The sequence below is a fragment of the Aspergillus alliaceus genome (genome assembly GCF_009176365.1).
Source record: "Aspergillus alliaceus strain CBS 536.65 unplaced genomic scaffold BDW43scaffold_15, whole genome shotgun sequence".
NCBI lineage: Eukaryota > Fungi > Ascomycota > Eurotiomycetes > Eurotiales > Aspergillaceae > Aspergillus > Aspergillus alliaceus.
Window position 1 is genome coordinate 239,879 of NW_022474698.1, and position 20,638 is coordinate 260,516.

At 49.0% G+C, this 20,638-nt stretch overlaps 8 protein-coding genes across 8 annotated transcripts; 4 read left to right on the forward strand and 4 right to left on the reverse strand.

Moving 5' to 3' along the window:
* Positions 1-54: 54 nt before the first annotated feature.
* Positions 55-3,370, reverse strand: BDW43DRAFT_272625 (glucan 1,3-alpha-glucosidase ROT2). Its single transcript, XM_032041559.1, has 3 exons — positions 3,157-3,370; positions 2,347-3,097; positions 55-2,291 (listed from the first exon to the last, which is right to left on the reverse strand). The coding sequence occupies exons 1-3, from the start codon at positions 3,239-3,241 to the stop codon at positions 227-229; spliced, it is 2,901 nt and encodes a 966-aa protein (XP_031901544.1). The 5' UTR covers positions 3,242-3,370; the 3' UTR covers positions 55-226.
* Positions 3,371-3,431: 61 nt separating this feature from the next.
* On the forward strand, positions 3,432-4,700 carry BDW43DRAFT_52030 (nucleoside-diphosphate kinase). The gene is made up of 7 exons (XM_032050187.1): positions 3,432-3,702; positions 3,823-3,853; positions 3,941-3,984; positions 4,043-4,146; positions 4,211-4,276; positions 4,331-4,395; positions 4,453-4,700. Exons 1-7 carry the CDS (start codon positions 3,686-3,688, stop codon positions 4,585-4,587), a joined length of 462 nt encoding a protein of 153 aa, XP_031901545.1. The 5' UTR covers positions 3,432-3,685; the 3' UTR covers positions 4,588-4,700.
* A 1-nt stretch (position 4,701) lies between these two features.
* Positions 4,702-5,632, reverse strand: BDW43DRAFT_52022 (uncharacterized protein). The gene has a single exon (XM_032050185.1). The coding sequence runs from the start codon at positions 5,403-5,405 to the stop codon at positions 4,782-4,784; it is 624 nt and encodes a 207-aa protein (XP_031901546.1). The 5' UTR covers positions 5,406-5,632; the 3' UTR covers positions 4,702-4,781.
* Position 5,633: 1 nt separating this feature from the next.
* BDW43DRAFT_52023 (methylenetetrahydrofolate reductase (NAD(P)H) MET12) lies at positions 5,634-8,227 on the forward strand. Its single transcript, XM_032050186.1, has 2 exons — positions 5,634-6,041; positions 6,110-8,227. Exons 1-2 carry the CDS (start codon positions 5,817-5,819, stop codon positions 8,090-8,092), a joined length of 2,208 nt encoding a protein of 735 aa, XP_031901547.1. The 5' UTR covers positions 5,634-5,816; the 3' UTR covers positions 8,093-8,227.
* A 200-nt stretch (positions 8,228-8,427) lies between these two features.
* BDW43DRAFT_299418 (tRNA-ribosyltransferase family protein) lies at positions 8,428-10,025 on the reverse strand (the record flags this gene model as incomplete). The annotated part of the gene is made up of 3 exons (XM_032044717.1): positions 8,428-8,605; positions 8,673-9,693; positions 9,788-10,025. The coding sequence occupies 3 exons, from the start codon at positions 10,023-10,025 to the stop codon at positions 8,428-8,430; spliced, it is 1,437 nt and encodes a 478-aa protein (XP_031901548.1).
* Positions 10,026-10,335: 310 nt separating this feature from the next.
* On the forward strand, positions 10,336-11,058 carry BDW43DRAFT_299419 (bifunctional thymidylate/uridylate kinase; the record flags this gene model as incomplete). The annotated part of the gene is made up of 2 exons (XM_032044718.1): positions 10,336-10,471; positions 10,535-11,058. The coding sequence occupies 2 exons, from the start codon at positions 10,336-10,338 to the stop codon at positions 11,056-11,058; spliced, it is 660 nt and encodes a 219-aa protein (XP_031901549.1).
* Positions 11,059-11,080: 22 nt separating this feature from the next.
* On the reverse strand, positions 11,081-12,659 carry BDW43DRAFT_52094 (structure-specific endonuclease subunit SLX1). Its single transcript, XM_032050188.1, has 2 exons — positions 12,154-12,659; positions 11,081-12,090 (listed from the first exon to the last, which is right to left on the reverse strand). The coding sequence occupies exons 1-2, from the start codon at positions 12,396-12,398 to the stop codon at positions 11,103-11,105; spliced, it is 1,233 nt and encodes a 410-aa protein (XP_031901550.1). The 5' UTR covers positions 12,399-12,659; the 3' UTR covers positions 11,081-11,102.
* A 2,290-nt stretch (positions 12,660-14,949) lies between these two features.
* Positions 14,950-20,401, forward strand: BDW43DRAFT_309975 (putative PHD transcription factor (Rum1); the record flags this gene model as incomplete). The annotated part of the gene is made up of 5 exons (XM_032046806.1): positions 14,950-15,315; positions 15,429-16,347; positions 16,400-16,494; positions 16,548-19,222; positions 19,279-20,401. 5 exons carry the CDS (start codon positions 14,950-14,952, stop codon positions 20,399-20,401), a joined length of 5,178 nt encoding a protein of 1,725 aa, XP_031901551.1.
* Between the last annotated feature and the right edge of the window lie 237 nt (positions 20,402-20,638).

The window sequence follows — 20,638 nt, forward strand, 5'->3', positions numbered from 1 at the left end:
GACCGAATTCGTCTTCCTCTTTTTTTTCTGCCGTTCCTGGTGCTCGCTGACTCAGCCGGCTCCACCTGGACCTTTAAATTTGCTTGATTAATTAGTATAACACTATGGATTGTTTTGATTCTGTACGAATCATATATCTAATCCATACTTCAATCAATCAAGAACTAAATAAATAGAAAAATAAATAAATAAATAACCCGGTCTACATACTTCTATTCTGACCAGCTTAAAACTCAATCCTCCAGGTCTTTCCAATCCCAACATTGGGGTTCTTTACCACAGCATATGAGGCTTGGCCGTTCGGCTGGGCATGGAACTCCAGGGCTGCCGTGGATGCAGCCTGGGCACCGTCCTCAATAATGGTCACAGTGGCCTTTTCCTGCCACTCTTGGGGTGGATCAATTACCACTACCCTCTCAACTCGAACGCTTGCTATTGTTTTCACGTACTCATCCGTCTTGGCACCCTTGGTTCCGATGTCCTCGGACGACAGAGCGGAGTCGTGGAAGTGGAAACGACGATGGATATACGCTCCTCTTTCGTAATCAAACGTCTCACCGTCATCCACATACAGCGTGCCATCTGCCTCGCCGTTCTTATCCAAGACGACAACAAGCGTGTATGGATCCCATTTCATCAGTCCACTACTGCGGCGTGGCCGGTCCTTGCGAGGAATGACATGGCCACCCTGCATCAACACGGGTACCTTTTCAAGAGGCGCAGGAACCTCGTGTCTCTTACCGGCCCCTTGATAAACCGTGTAATCGAAATAATCATAATACTTCTCGTCATCAGCAAGGTAAATGTCTACAGTAGTGGCTCCCTCAGAGACAACCGGCTTCGTGAGGATACCAGTAGAGCCAAGGTACAGCTGGTCATCAATGGTGAAGCCTGCTTCGTCCGAAGGATGAACATAGAATTGAGGTCTCACAATCGGCGTTCCATTAACCGACGCTTCCTGGAATGCGGTATACCAGGCAGGTAGGAGCTGGTATCTCAAGCGAATGGCCTGGGCGATGATCGATCGGTGAGGCTCACTGATCAAGTATGGCTCGCGCCGGCGAGTATCGATATGTGCGTGCGCACGGAAGAAAGGATACCAAATACCTGTTTGGTACCACCGTGTGAGAAGGTCCTTGCTCGGGTTGTGGAAGAAGCCACCAACATCAGCTCCTGCGAAGGGGAACCCGGAGATACCATTATTCAAAACCATGGGGAGAGAAATGGCCAGGTGCTCCCAGGTTGCCTGATTGTCACCAGTCCACATGGCGGACATCCGTTGGGCTCCAGCATAATAAGACCGTGTCAGAATGAATGGCCGGCGAATCTCTCCTTTCTTACGTTCCAGCATACCACCGTATGTCGCATTCACGAAAGTGATACCGTTAACATTGTGGATGTCTCGGTGCTCCCAGTTGCCATAGTGTAGGTTGTCTTTGGGCATCGTAGTTTCCGGGCCGTTGAACACGGACGGCTCGTTCATATCGTTCCAAATGAAGACATTTGGAAGTGTACCCTTGAACTTGTCGTACTTGAACAGGCCTTCCCACCACTTGACAGCCTCCGGATTGAAACAGTCCACCCAATGGGATGACCCTGGCCAACACCAACCCTCATAAATCTCACCATCCTTGTTTCGAGTGGCAAGTTTCTTGCTCTGGAGTTCTTCAGAGATGGTGTATTTTTCCTTGTTCTTGATATGAGGGTCGATTATCACAACGAGCTTGCGGTCAGAGCCATCAAGCTGCTCCTCCATACCAGTCGGGTTTGGAAAGGTGAGCGGATCCCAGGTGAAATACTTCCTGTCATCTAGATACTCAATGTCGAGCCAGATAACATCATATGGAATCTGGTACTTGTCGAAATTGCGATCAACATCTCTCACGTCCTCGTCGGTGACGTAGTTCCAGCGGCACTGGTGGTACGCGATAGCGAAATGTTGAGGCAGCTGAGTATAGCCAGTGAGTTCTCCATATTTCTTGCTGATATCCTGTGGTGTGGGCCCTAGGAAGACAAACAAGTCGATTTGTCCAGATTCGGAGAACCAATGACTTTGAGTATCGGTTTTTGAGCCCACCCCCAAAGAGAGGGGGTTGGCTGAGGATGTTGACTTAACAATGTCCACCCATGTCTCAGCAGCGTTCAGCCAAAACACACCAACGGTAGAGCCCGGTCGGTGTGCCTGCATGAGTGGAATTGAGCCATATAAAGTCATGGGACTATTGAGTTCATATTCAAACACATCTGAATTGTACATGCGGTAAGGCTCTTCATGGTTTCCCGGGCCGCCCCTATCATGTCGTTAGCTTGCTTTATCGAGCGAAGTAGGATATTCGGTCGAACTACCTGGTCTCTCTTAAGGACAGGGAATCAGCATGCTCTGGGATTCCAAAAACATGGCTGTACGCAGGGAAGGTGATATCTAATCCCACACTCTCAGGCCCTCTAGGTTTCGAATCTGTATTTCCACCGAACGTCTCTTCCCACCAGGTACTCTCGTCTTCTTGAGATGCAGAATTATGCTCACCGTCACCTTCCACAGCATCAACCTTCGGTCGCCAGTGTTCTAGGTTCAAGTATCCTTTGTTGTTCAATTGAATATGTGTCTGCCCATCTCTCTGGAACTCTACCCTAAACGGGGAGTGACGAATGACTGCTTGGTAACCATTTCCTGGTCCGTACAGAACTCTGGTAACTCCGGTCTCCGATATGGAATCCAGGATCGCAGATTTGCTCAATTCTAAGCCACCAACCAAAACCCATTTTTCTGCTTCATTATATCTCTCCTTGCGAGCCTGACTATCGTGGCGAAGGTCGATTTCCCCCTTCAAGCGCTTCTCTTCATCGATAACGACTCGAGCAACCCCAGACTCGAGGAAGGATACGACGAGAGGCAACTTCACCTTTTCCTCTGCAGATATCGATTTGAGAATAATTCCTTGTAATTGGCCATTTTTGAAGTGAATAGACGAGGAGTCAAGCTCATATGGAGAGCTCCAAGCTGAGCCCTTGGCGGTAGCGTCGTCGGCGTATGCCCTGTTTCGTTTACAGAATCCAGACTGAGAGCATTTCTTGAAATTCTCGTGCTTTACAGAAACTAAATTGAGATGTTAGCGCCAGTATAACTTGGAATTCATACATGTAAACAAAGCTGACCTCCGGGCATGATCAGACACCCGAGTAGGATGACCAAGGAAAGCAATAGGGTCCAGCGAGTGGACAACAGCCGGCTCCCGGCCATCTTTGAGCTAATAGACGCAATCAGAGACACTCAACCTCTGAAAGTATAATACTTGTCAGCCACTAATGCGCTGACCTGCATCTACCCAAGCTGAAAGTCGGACACACGAAACTGTCACGTTTGTTAGATAGTTGATATTAGTACAATGATCGTTAGTTCCAGGCTGGCCAGATGGTCGGCGAAGATGGGGAAGCTCCATATTGGGTTAGAGCAACGCTATCCCCGTTAGGGCGGCTGGGGTGAGACACCTCAGGCTGTGAGGCAGTCAGGCATAGATCAGGCTTCTATCAGCCAACGACCGCCCCTCGTGCCCCACCGTTGCGGTCCCTCCGCTGCTATATTTTTGGCCAACTCACACCAATACCTCGACTTTCCTTTTCTTCTCCCCTTCAGTCCTGCCTGTTTGATTCAATTGTTACCTTTTGACATCACCAATCCATCAAAATGTCCGACGAGCAGACGTAAGTTACCACGGACCTTCTCCCAATCCTTTCTACCCCTCCCTCCTTTGCCCTTAGCAATTTTTTTCCCATCTCCCGATTGCCCCTCATTGTCTACTCAAAACTAACTGATTGATGCAGCTTCATTGCCATCAAGCCCGACGGTGTCCAGGTAAGATTTGTTAAACCATTAGATTAGTGCCATGAACTAGACAGACGGTTCTTTCGGATTGAGCTAGAAACTAACCTTGTCAACCAGCGCGGTCTCGTCGGCCCCATCATCTCCCGCTTCGAGAGCCGTGGGTTCGTATTCCTCCAATTCTAACAATATATATATGGCACCTGTATTGACGTTTCATAGATTCAAGCTCGCTGCCCTGAAGCTCACCTCCCCCTCCAAGGAGCACCTTGAGCAGCACTATGCTGACCTCAAGGAGAAGCCTTTCTTCCCCGGCCTCGTCTCTTGTAAGTACCTTCTAGAAATCGAGACAGAAAATTTTTGTGCAGACAAATTGACGCTTGCCTTTAGACATGTTGAGCGGCCCCATCGTCGCCATGGTCTGGGAGGGCCGTGACGCCGTCAAGACCGGTCGCAGTAAGATTTGATTCCTTAATGATCTCTGAAGACAAACACTCATCATGACAATAGCCATCCTCGGTGCTACCAACCCTCTTGCCTCCGCCCCTGGCACCATCCGTGGTGACTACGCCATTGTAAGACCCCCGCTCTTTTGGTCTGTAATATACTGCATTATTCTTACTCTTATATAGGATGTTGGCCGCAACGTCTGCCACGGCTCCGACAGCGTCGAGAACGCCAAGAAGGAGATTGCCCTCTGGTTCAAGCCTGAGGAGCTCCAGAAGTACAAGCACAGCCAGTTCGACTGGATCTATGAGAAGGCCTAAATTTCTCTTTTCGATCTTGGATTTAAAAAATCTGCTTCCTGGTTACGGTTTTAGACCATGCAGGCGGCAACTGATATAAATCAGAAAAGACACGAGAAATAGAAATTATACAATATTTACGACCCAAAATGGGACCTCCCGGTTTGGTATATTATCGGTCCGGAATTTTTAGCGATGGTGGGGAACGTCAATATCTACCTTCTCCCCAGCAACCTCCTCAACCATTTGCCCATTGGCACCAGTGTAGTTCGAGCAAACCAAGGTGTTGCCCATACGCTTGCGGCAATTCGGAGCGGCAGAAAAGCCTTGGTGACCGCGTAGGCAGTCGCAAATTCCAGCACCAAACGTACGCCTTCCTTATTGCTCCCCGCAATCGGCTTCTCTGTCATAAGGTCTTGATGGTTCACACCTACATCCCCTTCAACAGCATCCACATCAACGTCCTCCACCCAGCCCTTCTTCCGTAACCATCGCCCAAAACGCTGTGTTCCTTCCTCGAAGGCGTTATTAGAGGTTAAGTCTGGTAACCAGTTCCCGTAGTGAAAAGCAGCTACTAGTCCAAATAGAGGTACGATGGCAGTGAGTTCATGTAGGATCAAAAAGGACGTAACATGTGTTGCTGGAGCCCCGAGTAATGGAGTTGTGTAGGCGCGAAGGAAGGGCGGGAGGCGATCATTCAGCTTGCGAAGACGAGATGAAGAGTCTTTTGAAGATGAATAAGGAGGAGGAGTTGAATATTGACGGCGGAAGAAGTGCTTGAAGGGCGACGAAAGGCGAATTTGGTGAAGGAACGCCGATTGGCGTTGGAATGATGACATCTTGCGTTGTGTTCCAAGATCATTGACTAGAAGCTCCAACTTGTTGTATGGCCCCGGGGGCAATTGGGGGAGAAAAGAAAGATGTCAACCTAGCAAAATCTGCCGAGTCAATCAATGAACATGATGGAGCATTATGCACTGGCGTATGTGGTCAAGAGAGGCGGAGAAGTCTGTGTTGATGAAGGCTATACATATTGCACTGATCCGCGATAAAGGGTTAGTGTTTGCTATGTTTGCAACGCGGCGTCCTGAGTCATTGATGGTCTTATGAAAACACTGAGCCATCATTTTGATAGCATGCTCTAATAGTGTACGAGTCCTTGAGGATTGTATTCTAAGAAATGTGTAAGCACAGATCCTAGTCGATCTCGAGCCTGTCATGCAGCCCTACCTCATGGAGATGTCACCGGCATGCTTCCGCTTCCGTTAATCGGAGGGCTGGTCAAACTCCGACCTGAACGTTTCGCTCCCCGATTGATGACGCCCCAGTCATCCTCTTTCAACTACCACCTCTTCCATACCTTTGCCGGAACAGACACTGGGGATAAGATGGAGAAGATCACAGATAAGATTGCGGCTTTGCCGCCGGATGCAAATTACTTCTCTTTGGAGTTTTTCCCTCCAAAAACTCAGATGGTGGGGTACCCCTCCTCCCCGCATCGGCAGATATCGAGATTGCCTGCTAATAAATTATGATTACATAGGGATTTGCTAACCTTCAAGCCCGTTTGGAGCGTATGGCACAAGCCTTGCGGCCGTTGTTTGTCACCGTCACCTGGGGCGCTGGAGGTACCACTGCACAGAGATCGTTGGAGCTGGCGGAGATCTGCCAGCGCCAGTTGCAATTGACAACATGTTTACATCTCACATGCACCAACATGAGCCGTGCCTTGGTAGATGAGGCACTAGAAGAGGCCAAGGTCTTGGGTATTCGCAATATTCTGGCTCTTCGTGGTGACCCGCCGCGCAGTGAAGAATACAACATGCATGGAGAAGACGATAGCAACAAGGACTTTACATTCGCTGTAGATCTCGTACGATACATTCGCCAAAAATTTGGTGATTACTTCTGTCTAGGTGTGGCCGCCTATCCAGAAGGCCACCCAGTCGATTCTTTCCAAGATGTTCAAGATCCGAAGAAGGATCTCCCATATTTAGTGGAGAAAACCCAGGCGGGCGCAGACTTCATAATGACACAGTTGACATATGACATTGAAGCTTACACTAAATTTGAGAATATGTTACGGAACCATGAATCTGGCGCATTCAAAACTATCCCTATCATTCCTGGCTTGATGCCAATCCACAGCTACAAGATCTTGACGAGAGTGACGAAACTCAGCCATGTTAAAATTCCGCCTCATATCCTTTCGAAACTAGAAGAAGCGAAACACGACGATGATGCTGTGAAACGCATCGGTGTGGATATAATCAGCAATATTGTGGGTGGTGTTAGGGATATCCCCTCTCCTGGGCTCCGAGGTTTCCACTTCTACACTCTGAATCTTGAAAAGACAGTGTCATTCATTCTCGAACGCTGCGATCTCATTCCCCCATATTCCGAGGACTTTGATGCATTAGAAGATGGAGGGGATATCTCTGCTATGGACGGGGCTCAACTACGTTCTCTAACGAGACGGCGGGCCTCGTCTATCAATTCTCTTCCGCATAATCGGGTCATTGTAGACAAGCTACAGATTTCCGAAGGATCATCAAAAGCCTCCGTCTCACATGAAGCTCCTGCGACAAGTGCTGGAATGCCTGCGATGCCACCAGATCGCAGCACAACCCTTCAGATTTCGGAAGGTCTTGGTGCCCTTGGCAGGGAGGCCACCTGGGATGACTTCCCGAACGGTCGCTGGGGTGATGCTCGTTCACCAGCATTCGGTGAAATTGATGGCTACGGCCCATCGTTGCACGTTCCCCCTTCGGTTGCTCACCGAATCTGGGGTTTCCCAGTGTCTCGTGAAGACATCAGTACCCTCTTCCGCCGCCACGTCTCGGGTGAGTTACACATGGTCCCATGGTCAGAGGGTGGTGCCGAGGAAGGCAGTCCCGGTTTGAATGCGGAAACAGAGATTATCCGGTCGGACCTTCTAAAACTCATTGATGGTAATGGCTGGTGGACGTTGGCATCCCAGCCAGCTGTGAATGGCGTTCGCAGCGATGACCCTATATTCGGCTGGGGTCCTCCCCGCGAGGGATTTGTCTTCCAGAAACCGTTCGTTGAGTTCTTCTGCCCAAGCGAAGACTACCAGTCGGTACTCAAGCCATTACTTAAGAAACACGGTCATGAAAAACTTGCCTGGTTCGCAGCCAATGTAAAGGGTGACTTCGAATCTTCCTTGCCAGCCCAAACTTCCGACGCCGATCCCATTGAGATGAACCCGAACAACGTCAACGCCGTGACATGGGGCGTCTTCCGTGGAAAAGAAATTGTTACCCCCACTATCATCGAAGAAGTCAGTTTCCGCGCTTGGGGCGAGGAGGCGTTCCGTATATGGGATGAATGGCGCCGCATCTATCCACGCAACTCTGCAACCGAGCGCTTCCTCAACGATATCCAGCACGATATCTGGCTCGTCTGTGTTGTCGGTCAGGACTTCGGAGCGGGAACCGAGATGGGATCGGAGGATGAGGAGGATGAGAAGAAGTGGATGTGGAAGGTTCTAGCGAATGCTAAATAAGCTCTACTTTGTCTCAAGTAGTGAGATGTATAAAATACGGACCAAGGAACATTAAGTATCATCTTCCCACGATCATGATTCTTTCATTGCATAATGATCTTATAACCAATCATAACCACGTTGTAATCATTTACAACACGGCAATCTAGGTCTTTTTGACTTCCTATATCTAGCTGGGGAGTATCGTTGTGGGAGGCGCGCTTGCACACCGTTAACAGTATCGGTCTCCACGAATCAAGACTTTAAGAGAAAATAAACACCATGTATGCCTCAGCACCAAATCCGTGTCAGTAGCGTAAATTATGGAATTGATGTATAATGTAGAAATTGTATCATTAAGATAGCTTCTGGGCAAACCCATGTTCCTCGAGCCCCTCGGCTCCGGTGTCCGGGGTGGCGATTGACGATTGCGATTCGGCGAACTTATCTATCGCATCGTCCAAACGACCATATGCGCGAGGGTTGCGGCGTGGTTCATTTGGTCCTCTGCTAGGAGATTGGTAGCCACGGACACTGGGAAAGATCGAGTTAGTCGGAGTTGGGTAAAAAGTGTATAAAAAGAACAGAACGGCTATCTTACCGTGGGCCCTGGCCTGTTTGTTCAGGTAGCTGAGGGTCGTAGACCCGGTGAAATCTTTCAACATCGGACTCAAAAGTACCCTGTTGAATACTTTTTCTGATATTGGCGAAGAAATTGTCCATCGTGTGGAGATTATGGAGCTGGAGAAGGGTCCAAGCCAGCATTTCCTTTGCCGCGAGAAGATGGTGTATATAAGCGCGATGATGATTTCGGCAGGTATAGCACTGGCATTTTTTATGGAGCGGTGATGTGTCTGTTGTGAAAGTAGTTGCCCATAGGTCGAGGGCTAGCGGTTTAAGTTCTGCGACAGATGTATCACTGGCATCGGATGGCGGCGGAAAGACAAAGTCCAAGGCTATGCCGGCATCCGAAGAGACACCCAAGAAGGGGATTGTAAGAAGATCAGCACCAAGAGAGACCTCTCGTAAGATGTCATGTGGCGTAGCTGGCTTGCTGAAGAGTAGTCGTGGAAGATCCCCCAGAGACTCAGGAACGATAGATAGTGATGCCGACTCATATAAAGCAAGTCCGGAAATGTACTGCCGAAGATCCTCTTCCAAGTCCTCCAAGTACAGTGTCTGCTGGGTATTATCTAACGGCAGTAAGGGCGCAAAGTAAGCCGTTTTCGAGCGATTTCTGCCTAGGACCGCGCTCCCATAGAGCTGCTCCGTCGAATACGTGGTGAATGCATGAGTCCTATCGACCATCTTCCCTTGTCTCTTTAACCCGGGCTGATGGGTTAGGACCAAATCTGCCAGTCCAACTACAATATCCGGACGCATCTTTTGTACAGCTTCGACATACTGACCAGCCTCCAGTTGTCCGAAGCCTACCGTGGTGAGCACAGCAACCGAGTTGGGCGTATTCGAAGGGGGACACGGGAGCGGAGGCACTCGACGTGGACCCAAAACCACCACAGGATCTTCAGGGAGACAAACAAAGTTGCGTAGAGGCGATTCATTCGGAGCGGCTGGGGTATTGTAAACTGGAGGGCATGCTTTCTTCTGTAGCTTTTCTATGACTGATCTAGGCCCCGGTGGGCATTAACTGTCAGCGTCTCACGTGCTTCAAGCCTCAAGGGTATATATACACAGGGGATATGATCAAATGCATACAATCTTCTAGACCAAAGTACAAACCGCTAATAGCAGTCTGCTCGCGCATGACATCGTGCGCGACATGGGGGAGAGCTCCCCGCGACGTCAATGGGATGTAGTGCGGCGTAGCAATCGCATTTCTGCCCGCAATTGCCAGCTTGCCCAATCGCGGTGCTAGGGTTGAGGCAGCAGCAGAATTTAAGATATTGAAATTGACCATGTCATTAGGAGGCCTTTGTGAAGTATCATGACCCATGGCGATCACCGGGGAAGTTCCAAAATTGACGCAGTGCTGATCGGATGAATAAATGATTGTCGGGAGACGAGAAATTAATTTGAGCAAATCTGGGAAGTTGGATGCCTGAAAATACAGAACGTAAACCCGCCGCCACATTATGACTTCTTACTACTCCTCCTCTTGCATCTTGTATATACTTGGGTGATACCTTACCTTTCAGATCTGACTAGATTCTTGCCCTTTTTTCCTCTTTTTGTTTTCTCATCATCTTAAAGATCGCTTTTTTATTCAACAATCGCACATCTATCTTTCTAATCATTCATACAATATGTCAGAACGTACAAATCGCGGGGCTCTTATTGTCGTCGAAGGCTTGGATCGAGCAGGAAAATCAAGCCAGTGCGAATACCTGCGCGACTACCTGCAAGAGTCGGGTCACCCGGTAAAATACATTCGCTTTCCAGGTATCTCTCGCATCACGATCAACTTCGGTCATGCGGACCATACTCTAATTTAGTCCTTTCCAGACCGCACCACAGCCACTGGCAAACTAATTGACGGCTATTTACGTGGTCAGTCGCAGTTAGATGACCATTCTATCCATCTTCTCTTTTCTGCCAACCGCTGGGAGATAAGTAAGGTTATTGAAGAAGATATAGCCAATGGGATCACTGTGATCGTGGACCGCTACTCCTACTCAGGTGCTGTATACTCTGCCGCAAAAGGGAATCCATCTTTATCCCTTGAATGGGCATGGCAGCCTGAAATTGGCCTTCCTCGACCAGATATGTGCCTTTTCCTCCGAATCTCACCTGGAGAGGCTGCAAAGCGGGGTGGGTTTGGTGCGGAGCGGTATGAGAATGAAACCATGCAAAGCCGTGTGCGCGAGCTCTTCCAGGCTTTATTTGACTTGCAACCAACTGGCGACATCCACATTATCGATGCGGGGAGATCATTCCAAGAAGTATCGGAAGAAATCCAGGAGAAAGCAACTGACTGCATAGCACAGATTACTGGGCCTTTGCGGAAATTTGACACTATTGTAGCTTGAGTTGGGCTCGATTGGCTAGATGTGGAAAGAGTCCCAGTACGTTCTCATCCTGTATCATCACAATCGCTATCCTCAATGACGATCTCCACTCTCGGGGGCATTGCAGGAGACTTCGGTGGATCACCGATCGCGGGGTCTGATTCGAGGGCCAATAACTCAAACCAGTCATCATCTAGAGGGAGGTCGCCTGGTATGCTTTCATCAGAGCTATCATTTGTGTCTTTTCTTGCGTCGCCGACCGACACGGGAAGGTCGCGGTGTTCTGCAGAAGCAGAGTTCGCATTATCAATGTTCTCTCGCGGAATATTATCTACCTTGCAATCGCCTTGTTTCTTCTTTCTCAAGATAGCCTGCAATTCTTTTCCTCCACGGGTCCGAAAACTCAGCTCCTGCATCATCAAGGACCATTGGACGATCTTGTGACACCCAGGACACTTTCCCGATATAGGGATGTGTCGTTCTGGCTCTTTTATGGAATCTAGAAACCTAGCCGATAGACATAATATATGACTGATGCAGTAACAGCGTGCCTGGGGGCAGACAACTACCAGCTCTTCCTTTGGAACAACGGGGCTTTGGCACACTTTGCACTGCAAGTCCTCCGGATCATCCAGTTGAAACACTGCCTTCTCTAGATAATCTTGTATCTTACTATAGTCAACCTGGAGGTATTCGACGCTACCAACCCTCATGTTATCAGCACCAGGCGGGTTATCCTCGGCACAACTGCCATCTAGAATGACTTTAGTGTGCTCTGGGATGACGCCATCTATACGATCACTCCAGATCCGCCACAACTGGTGGGCGTCGGCAGAGAAAAACCGTACTTTGAGAGGCAAACTGGAGAAGTATATCGATCGTAGCAAGGCGTGCAAATTCTCCAAGTGTCCTTTGAGGGATCTCGCGGGGCGACAAACTCGCCCTTTGTCTTTTCCTCGTGTAAATTTCGCGTTATAAGGCGTTTCCGGAGCGGTTTTATTCTCTTCACAAAAACCTAGATGACGAGATTTGCTCGGTTTCTGCCATGCCCACCTGCAAAGGCGTTAGACAGTCGGGTACACAGAGATAAGAAAAATAATAACCAACACCGCTTACTCAAACTGCAAGGCGGCCGTCCGACTCATGAAGCCTTCTACGATGACTACCATCTCCCATGGTCTCTTGTCATTTGCAGTCTTGCGTGCTCCTCCTTTTGCGACGCCATTGTGCTGCGCAAGCCGCCTGGATGGATGAGGAGTAGAGCCGATGTAGAGAGAAGAATGCCGAACAGTAGATCGGAGGAGATAACAGCAATAGAAGGCTGGGATAGGTTTTACATGGTCATCATATACATCGGCCATGGCGTTGAAAAGGGTGTTCCCGTGTTGGGTTTCGCCAAAATTGAATATATATGGATTTAACGATTCATTGGAAACGTATTAAATTGTCTGGTCTGTTTGTATGGATTGAGAGGCAATGACACGTATTGTTTGTCGTTACCGTACTGCGATTATTCGTCGTTTACTCCGATATATATTCCTAGTCACATGACATAAATATAGTAAGCAATGTCAATACCGGGGGCCTTTTTTTCAAAAAGAAAAATAAAAGAGAGGGTTTTAATTTTTAGAAGTTGCATTCTCTCGAGATATTACTTGCTGTGTTTATGCAATGTAACATTACACAACCCCCACGTCCCACCTCAAGGTAATTGAAACCATGAGGAAATTGTACCTGTGTAGCAGGGAATGGAACCATGCCTTAGGCACTAATTCCCGGAATCATATGATCTCACCGAGCAATAGTTAGTGAAAACCATTCAGCCTCAGGAATAAAAACGGAAGGAGCATTGCATGATCTGCGAGGTCAGTACAACGGGACAAGAAGCTGGAAAAGAGACAATAAGGGAAAATAAATAAATAAAATAAATGACTAAAAACTTTAAAAAATATATTTCTTGAATTTATTGAAAGTAAATTAAAATATTTAGGTACGCTGGTTCATGCAAAATTCAACTAACTACTAACTTCTTAATTTAGTTTAGTTTACGGAGTACTCCGTAGACATTATTAGGTAGTACTACTTACTATGTCCACTTTTTGATAAGTAAACATGGGTTCTCCCCGTTGAAAATCACTCGCATACCTCACTACTCCGTTCTAAGACGATAAAAACACTGGCAAAGCCGACGCGGTGGCTTTGGAACCGAGTTCGGAAGCAATCCACCCGTAAAATTACGGCTCATGTGATATGAAAAATAGCGTACCCTGCATGACGAGCATCACCACGGACCAGTGAAAAGTGACACTTATCAGGGCACAAATCCACCTCTGAAGCGCTGGGTGTCCCCTCATAAAACACTTGAAGCTAGATTATGTCTCATTATCACTTAGGGATCATTGCTATTGTGGTTGAATCCGGACCGCGGTTGACGTGTCATATTTGACTGCGTTTCATTCTCCCCAGACACCCTACCTAGGGCTCAGGGACCGGAAGATCCTTTTCTTCTGAGATCAACTCGGGTCTACGGAATATTATAATTCTCATCAGCTAATTTGGAGTGTTTGCTTGAAACTAATATATATATACCAAAAGTTAATTTGAGCACATATGAAGGGCACCATCAAGTTATATTAGAATCCGACTTGTGGTTGAAACTAAGTAGTGGACGCGGGACATCCCCATAGCCTGCGGTAATCATTACCGACCCCATACATCTCCCGCTGTACAGTAACCAATATAGATTTCCGTCAACCCGACGTGGGCAGCTATTCCCTTCCCTCCTATGGAGCGATCGGATAGGGAAAGATGCCCATCAGAATTTTGTCCGCTGCCTAAAACCTATGCCAACTACTAGCTATACCACGACTACTTTGATATACATTAATTTTTGTTGATAAAATGTGTGATGGAGCTGACTTTGCGGAGTATGTGGAAGTTCCCATTAGGGCAATATCTCGTCACATCTCACCGTTTGCGGACAAGAGATATCTTTCGATACAGTAATACAAGATACCTTATATTACAGTTCAAGGGTTTTCGCTACCAGCCCCAGTAGTAGTAGTGAAGCAGTTCCCATGCAAATCATGGATCGAGGTCTTGACTCCTATCAACTCTTCTTCTCTTTTCTCTTTTACCCTTACCCACCCCCTTCCTTTTGGCCAGAGTCCGTGGCTTCCCCTTCGGTCTTCAGCGACCTTAAAAAAAAACAAAAATTTCCTCCAAGCGTCGATCCACCCACTTATATACTCTGTGCTTATAGTATCTTGCATTCCGATTCCCTGGGCTACTGGACACAAGAATCGTACTACTAGTACCTACAGTGCCTAGGTATTTTCCTATAACCGTAAGTACTGTCTGTACCTTACCGAACCTGAGATACGACTCGACTTGACCTGGCATGAGCGACTGGTCGGATTACTTACCTAACCAAACCACCTGCCCTACTTTTACTAACCATCGATCTACTAATAATCCTCCAATCGTGACGGGCTGCTAACTCACAATTCCACGCATAGCTCCTCTTCAATATCGACCTAATTGCTACCTATTATTTCCTTCCTGCGCTGACCTGCCTTCTGGTCCTGGTGGCACACGCTACCGGTTCTTGATTCTCTTCCGAGATTCTCCACACTCTTTGTCCTCCCGGATTCATCTCGGCCTTCCCTTGGACATCTACTTCTCCTCTTCCATCATCGAATTCCTCCTTCGCTGTCCCTTTCACCTACCCCCTCGCTGTACCTAATCCTTTCCTCAATCGGTCGGATCACTCTCTGAACTTCTTCGCGGTCCATTCCTCATCGGCTGTCCTCCCTCTCATGTGTTTTTCGCATCGGATGACTGCCCCCTTCCAACCGCGATAAGACACGCGCAATTTTCTTTCCTCCTCGATTTGACTGTCGCAGATAAGAGATGGTGGCTCCGGCCTCGACGGGAGGCAACTCGACTGGCGGACAGCCTTCGGCGAGCCGTCAACCCACCCGATCCTCTAGCACCCACCCGTCGCATTCTCACAATGTACCTCTGAGTGCTCGACGGTCTGCACCTCTCGACTTGTCCACGGTCGAGCGACGAGGACAACCCAATGCCCCTCGAGAGCCGGGTAAACGAATTCGGCCTCATGGCTTAGAAGAGGCACCTACGTTCCGGCCGACTGAGGAGGAATTCAAGGATCCCGAGAAATACATCCGCAAGATAGCGCCTGAAGGTCAGAAATATGGAATTTGCAGGATCATCCCACCGGAAAATTGGCAACCGCCGTTTGCTATTGACACAGAGGTACGCACACACTATATGAACTGTTGGCCTGCCGGGGTACTCTGTGTTGACTATCTGCGCGGATGTTTCCCCCTTTCCTAATCACAAATAAAACTGACAATTTAATTTTGCAGCGATTCCACTTCAAAACCCGCCGACAGGAGCTTAACTCGGTTGAAGGAGGTATGCCCCCGCGTTCAGCCACGTCTGCTGCCGGTGGTGCTCCGCAGCCCAGTTCTGACCCGGACCCAGGAACCCGTGCAAATCTAAATTATCTCGACCAGCTGGCCAAATTTCACAAGCAACATGGAACAAATCTCAACCGCTTCCCGAGCGTCGACAAGCGCCCTCTGGATTTGTACAAGCTGAAAAAGGCGGTCGAAGTGAGGGGTGGTTTTGATCAAGTGTGCAAGATGAAAAAGTGGGCAGAGATTGGCCGCGACCTTGGCTACAGTGGCAAAATTATGTCTTCCCTTTCCACATCGCTCAAGAATTCCTATCAACGCTGGCTCCAGCCGTACGAGGAATACCTCCGCGTGGCTAAGCCCGGGGTGCAGCAGCAATTGGAGCTGGAACATGGTGGCCCTTACACGCCGTCGCCCCATCAATCGCCTATGGCTAAGAAGCCCATGCCCCTAGACATTGGCACGCCACATATGGTACCCAAGGGAACAATGAGTGTCCCGCCGTCCGTTCCCCAGAGTACTCCGAGGGAGATGGAGACAACCCCAGATAAGGCTACACCTCCGGTGGAGCCGACACCTCCTCGCCCGATAGCGTCTGGCTTCACGCCTGTAAATGCGAGTTCTGGATTTACTGCCGTCAACCGGTCGCCATCATTTATAGCGGTGAACAACAATCCGACCATAAAACGCGAAACGGAGAATGGTTCTCTTACACCAAAAAGCGTCGCTGAGCATCATTCAGTTACGACTCCCGTGCCTAATGGCCATGGCAGCCATCAAACGAAGCGCGCGATCAGCCACGAAAGTGGTTCTCAAACCGAAAATGGGGACGATCCGAATGGTCGGCGGAGTAAGCGTCTTCGCAAAGGTGTGCAATCATTAGTTTCACTCTCATACCTTGTTCTAATGTTTTCTTTCAGATGCGCCTTTACCTACAATTGCCGGTTCACATATGACTCTTCTTCGACCAGCCCCCCCACGGGCACGGAAAAGTGACGGCCGAAAGATGGGCGATGTAAGTTGATGTCACATTGCCGATCATGACCATACCGTGCTAACTGGACTTAGAAATGCGAGAATTGCGGCAAGTCCGAAGACAGCTCCTCGATTCTTGTATGCGACAGTTGTGAGCATGGCTATCACAAGTACTGTCTCGATCCTCCTCTAACTACTGTTCCCGAGTACGATTGGCACTGCCCTAAGTGCCTGGTAGGCACAGGGGAGTTTGGTTTCGAAGAAGGAGGGGTTTACTCTCTTCGGCAGTTTCAAGAGAAGGCAAATATTTTCAAACAGAATTATTTCGCCTCAAAGATGCCATTTGATCCTGTTCTCAACAGCCATAGGCGAGAGTCTGAAGACGACGTGGAGCGCGAATTCTGGAGATTAGTGGAAAGCCTAACAGAGACTGTGGAAGTAGAGTATGGTGCCGATATCCATTCGACTACTCATGGTAGTGGGTTTCCCACTATTGAACGGAATCCTCTCGATCCTTACTCGGTTGACCCTTGGAATTTGAACGTTCTTCCCTTCCACGGTGACTCTTTATTTCGCCATATCAAGTCGGACATCTCCGGCATGACAGTCCCCTGGGTTTATGTCGGTATGTGTTTCTCAACATTCTGCTGGCACAACGAAGACCATTATGCCTATTCGGCCAACTATCAACACTTCGGTGCTACAAAGACCTGGTACGGCATTCCTGGCGCCGACGCAGAAGCGTTTGAGGAAGCTATGCGGCAGGCAGTCCCAGAGCTTTTCGAGGGTCAGCCGGATCTTCTCTTCCAACTAGTCACTCTAATGCCACCGGATCAGCTCAGGAAAGCTGGTGTCAACGTGTATGCGCTTGACCAACGGGCTGGACAGCTTGTCATCACCTTTCCCCAGGCTTACCATGCAGGTTTCAACCATGGCTTTAATTTTAACGAAGCTGTCAACTTTGCACCTGCAGACTGGGAGCCTTGGGGTGCCATGGGTGTTGAGCGTCTACAGCACTTCCGGCGACATCCTTGTTTTTCGCATGATGAGTTACTTTTGACGGCAGCAGCTCGTGATACGTCCATTACAACTGCCAAATGGTTGTCTCCAGCGCTTCAGCGGACCTGTGCAAGGGAGCTTTCTGAACGAGCTGCATTCTTCGCCCGGCATCGAGATATTGCTCTGCATCATTGCACGCTTGGATCCGAAGATGCCAAAGATACTGGTAATTGCCAGCTGAAGTTCGTAGTTGAAGATGAGGACCTCCCGGAAGAAGATTATCAATGCCAGTGGTGTAAAGCATATGCCTACCTGACGCAATTCCGCTGTCACAAAACCGGGAAGACCGTTTGTTTGTCGCATGTCGATATGAATATCTGCTGCGGAGAGCCACTAAAGCAAAGGCTGCTTGGACCGGATCACACATTACGTTACCGAGTTAGCGATGAGGCTTTGAAGGCTCTGGTGCAGAAAGTTCAGGACCGTGCCAGGATTCCGGAAGCGTGGGGTGAGAAGCTTGACAAGACATTGGAAGATGAGCCTAGGCCACAGTTGAAGGTCCTTCATAATCTATTGAGTGAAGGTGAGAAAATCCCATACCATTTGCCTGGTCTCCAAGATCTTGCGGCCTTCGTCCAGCGCTGCGATAAATGGGTTGAAGAAGCAACCAATTACATCACCCGGAAGCAGCAGAACCGGAGGAAGAATGAGAAGGCTTGGCGCAAAAGTAGTTCTAAGGCCGCGCAGCTGGAAGAACGTGATCGTGAAGTTCGCAGAGTAGAAAATATCTACGCCCTTCTTGCAGAGGCTGATAAACTGTCGTTCGACTGTCCACAGATGGCGGCCCTGGAAGAGAAGACCCGCGATATCGAGAAATTCCGCCAGGACGTTAACGCTGCCCTTATGAACCCCCACATCCGATCGGTCCAGGAAATTGAAGATCTAGTGGAGTCCGCTCGCAATTTCAACGTGGATATTCCCGAGGTTGACGGTCTGGAACATATTCTCCGGCAAATGAAATGGAATGAGGAAGCGCGTCGGAAGCGCGATCAATACCTGACACTCAAGGACTGTCAAGAAATAATACTGGCTGGCGAGCAATTGGGTTTGTCGGACACCAACGAGCACCTACTCTATTTCAAGGATCTATGCCGCCATGGTGAGGCCTGGGAAGCTAAAGCCAAGGAATTGATGTCTGTAGAAGCTGTTCACTACCAGCAGCTAGAAGCCTTGTCTGCGCAGGCTTCCCGTTTCCCTGTCTCTCCCGAGACTCTTGCCGCGGTAGATGCCATATTGACAAAACAGCGTGAAGCGCAGAGAAGGATACAGTCCCTGTATGAGAGAAGTAAGGACCCTGATATCAGGAACCGCCCCAAATATAAGGAAGTCCGTGAACTTATGGAGTCCTTGGAGGAGCTGAACAGCCGACCAACTGGAGCCATTGACCTGGAACGCGAGCAGAAGCGCCATGAGGACTGGATGAGAAAAGGCAAGAAACTATTCGGAAAAGCCAATGCCCCGCTGCATATATTAAAATCGCATATGGAATACGTTGAAAAGAGGAACTCGTACTGTTTTGACTTGGAAGACCGCTGTCGACCGCCTGTCGAACCTTCGTCGCGAGATAATACCCCCGATGGCTTGTTGGACAATAACACTACCACCCCTAGCATGTGGGGTGGTGGGAAATCACGAAAGCGAGATGTTTTCTGTATTTGCAGGCACTCTGAAGCCGGGATGATGATTGAGTGTGAAGTCTGCCACGAGTGGTAGGTCTCTTGCGGGTAATTTGACGCTATACAAACCGGCTGACTCTCGAAAATAGGTATCATGGCAAATGCCTGAAGATCGCGAGAGGGAAAGTCAAGGAGTTCGACAAGTATACATGCCCTATCTGCGATTGGCGCCAAAAAATCCCCCGAGATGCCGCCCGTCCAAAACTAGAAGATCTTCAAGACTGGCAGGCCGAAATCCTTGGCTTGCCTTTCCAACCTGATGAGGAACAAATCTTGGATAACATCATCAATCAAGCGGTTGGCTTTCGTGATTTCCTCCATGGTTTCACCAATGCCGCATGTACCACTACTGAAGAAGTCCCCACGCTGATATTCTATCTACGAAAGATCGAAGGTGCTGAGGTCTTATTGGCGTATGAAACGAACTTCTTCAGACAAGAGATCCATAAATGGGCCCCGGTAGCACCGGAGCCACCGCCAATCTTGGAACAGTCTCTATCTACTCGCAAGCCACGTCCGACAAAGCAGCAGAAGATTATGGCACAGCTGGGCGTCGATCGCCCGGAGGATCTTCCTCCTCATCTACGCACGAAACAACCCAGCCGTAAATCAATCGATTCGCAGTCGGGAAAATCTTCTCTGCTTCCTGGGGCACAAACACCTGGCGATGGGTCGAATTCCGATTCAACCCGCGGCGAACCTACGCTAGCCCCAATGTCCGATGCGCAAAACTCGATTTATCCTTTCTCGGCAAATTATTCTCTTCCTGCAAGCGACTCTACACCGGCCTTTGCTCCGGGCTCTTCAGCTTTCCTGCCCCATGCTGCGGCTCATTCGCCCTCATTTCCTGCGCGCTCTCCGTCCCCAACTCATCAAGGACTGGATGCATCCCTCTTTAGCTCTCCGCAGTTCAATCGGGACCCCGACGACGGACCGTCAGGAGTTGATGTCGCTAATGAGAACCCCTTTGACAGTAGTCCTAGGCAGAACCTAGACGATGTCTTTGCAGATTTGACAAATCAAGACGCAGAACCCGAGCAAGAACCCGAGCCTATGGAAAACACACATGCTAACGAGGCTTTGGAAGTACTTGATGCGAGTAATGGGGATCATTCTGAAACCCCACACGATGAAGAAGAGCCACAGGATGATAAGTCCAATGGGGAAATCAATGGCTCAACCAAAGCCAATCGCAGTACAGAGGATCTCTAACATTATGCTTGAGAATAGACTACCAACAAGTGGGTGCTTTGCGGGCTTCCGGCTTTACGTTTTTGGGCCCCCACATCGCGGGCAACGATGCGAATGCTACGATATATGCCGAGCAAATTAAATGTTGTGCTGTTCCTTAAGTCTTTTTGCCTGACGAGTCTCCGGGAGGCTTTCTCTTGTGTTCTTGATGTAAAGTTATTACGGTCTTGATGATACCGAGACGCACAATTCATGCAT

Bases quoted from the DNA above. Each gene is read 5' to 3' on its own strand.
- BDW43DRAFT_272625 (XM_032041559.1), bottom strand. From the start codon at position 3,241: ATGGCCGGGAGCCGGCTGTTGTCCACTCGCTGGACCCTATTGCTTTCC. The intron at 3,098-3,156 runs GTCAGCTTTGTT...ATCTCAATTTAG, and splicing joins GTGTCTGATCATGCCCGGAG to TTTCTGTAAAGCACGAGAAT. The intron at 2,292-2,346 runs GTAGTTCGACCG...ACGACATGATAG, and splicing joins CTGTCCTTAAGAGAGACCAG to GGGCGGCCCGGGAAACCATG.
- BDW43DRAFT_52030 (XM_032050187.1), top strand. The intron at 3,854-3,940 runs GTAAGATTTGTT...CTTGTCAACCAG, and splicing joins TCAAGCCCGACGGTGTCCAG to CGCGGTCTCGTCGGCCCCAT. The intron at 4,147-4,210 runs GTAAGTACCTTC...GCTTGCCTTTAG, and splicing joins CTTCCCCGGCCTCGTCTCTT to ACATGTTGAGCGGCCCCATC.
- BDW43DRAFT_52022 (XM_032050185.1), bottom strand. From the start codon at position 5,405: ATGTCATCATTCCAACGCCAATCGGCGTTCCTTCACCAAATTCGCCTT.
- BDW43DRAFT_52023 (XM_032050186.1), top strand. From the start codon at position 5,817: ATGCTTCCGCTTCCGTTAATCGGAGGGCTGGTCAAACTCCGACCTGAA. The intron at 6,042-6,109 runs GTGGGGTACCCC...ATGATTACATAG, and splicing joins TCCCTCCAAAAACTCAGATG to GGATTTGCTAACCTTCAAGC.
- BDW43DRAFT_52094 (XM_032050188.1), bottom strand. From the start codon at position 12,398: ATGGCCGATGTATATGATGACCATGTAAAACCTATCCCAGCCTTCTAT. The intron at 12,091-12,153 runs GTAAGCGGTGTT...ACGCCTTTGCAG, and splicing joins ACGGCCGCCTTGCAGTTTGA to GTGGGCATGGCAGAAACCGA.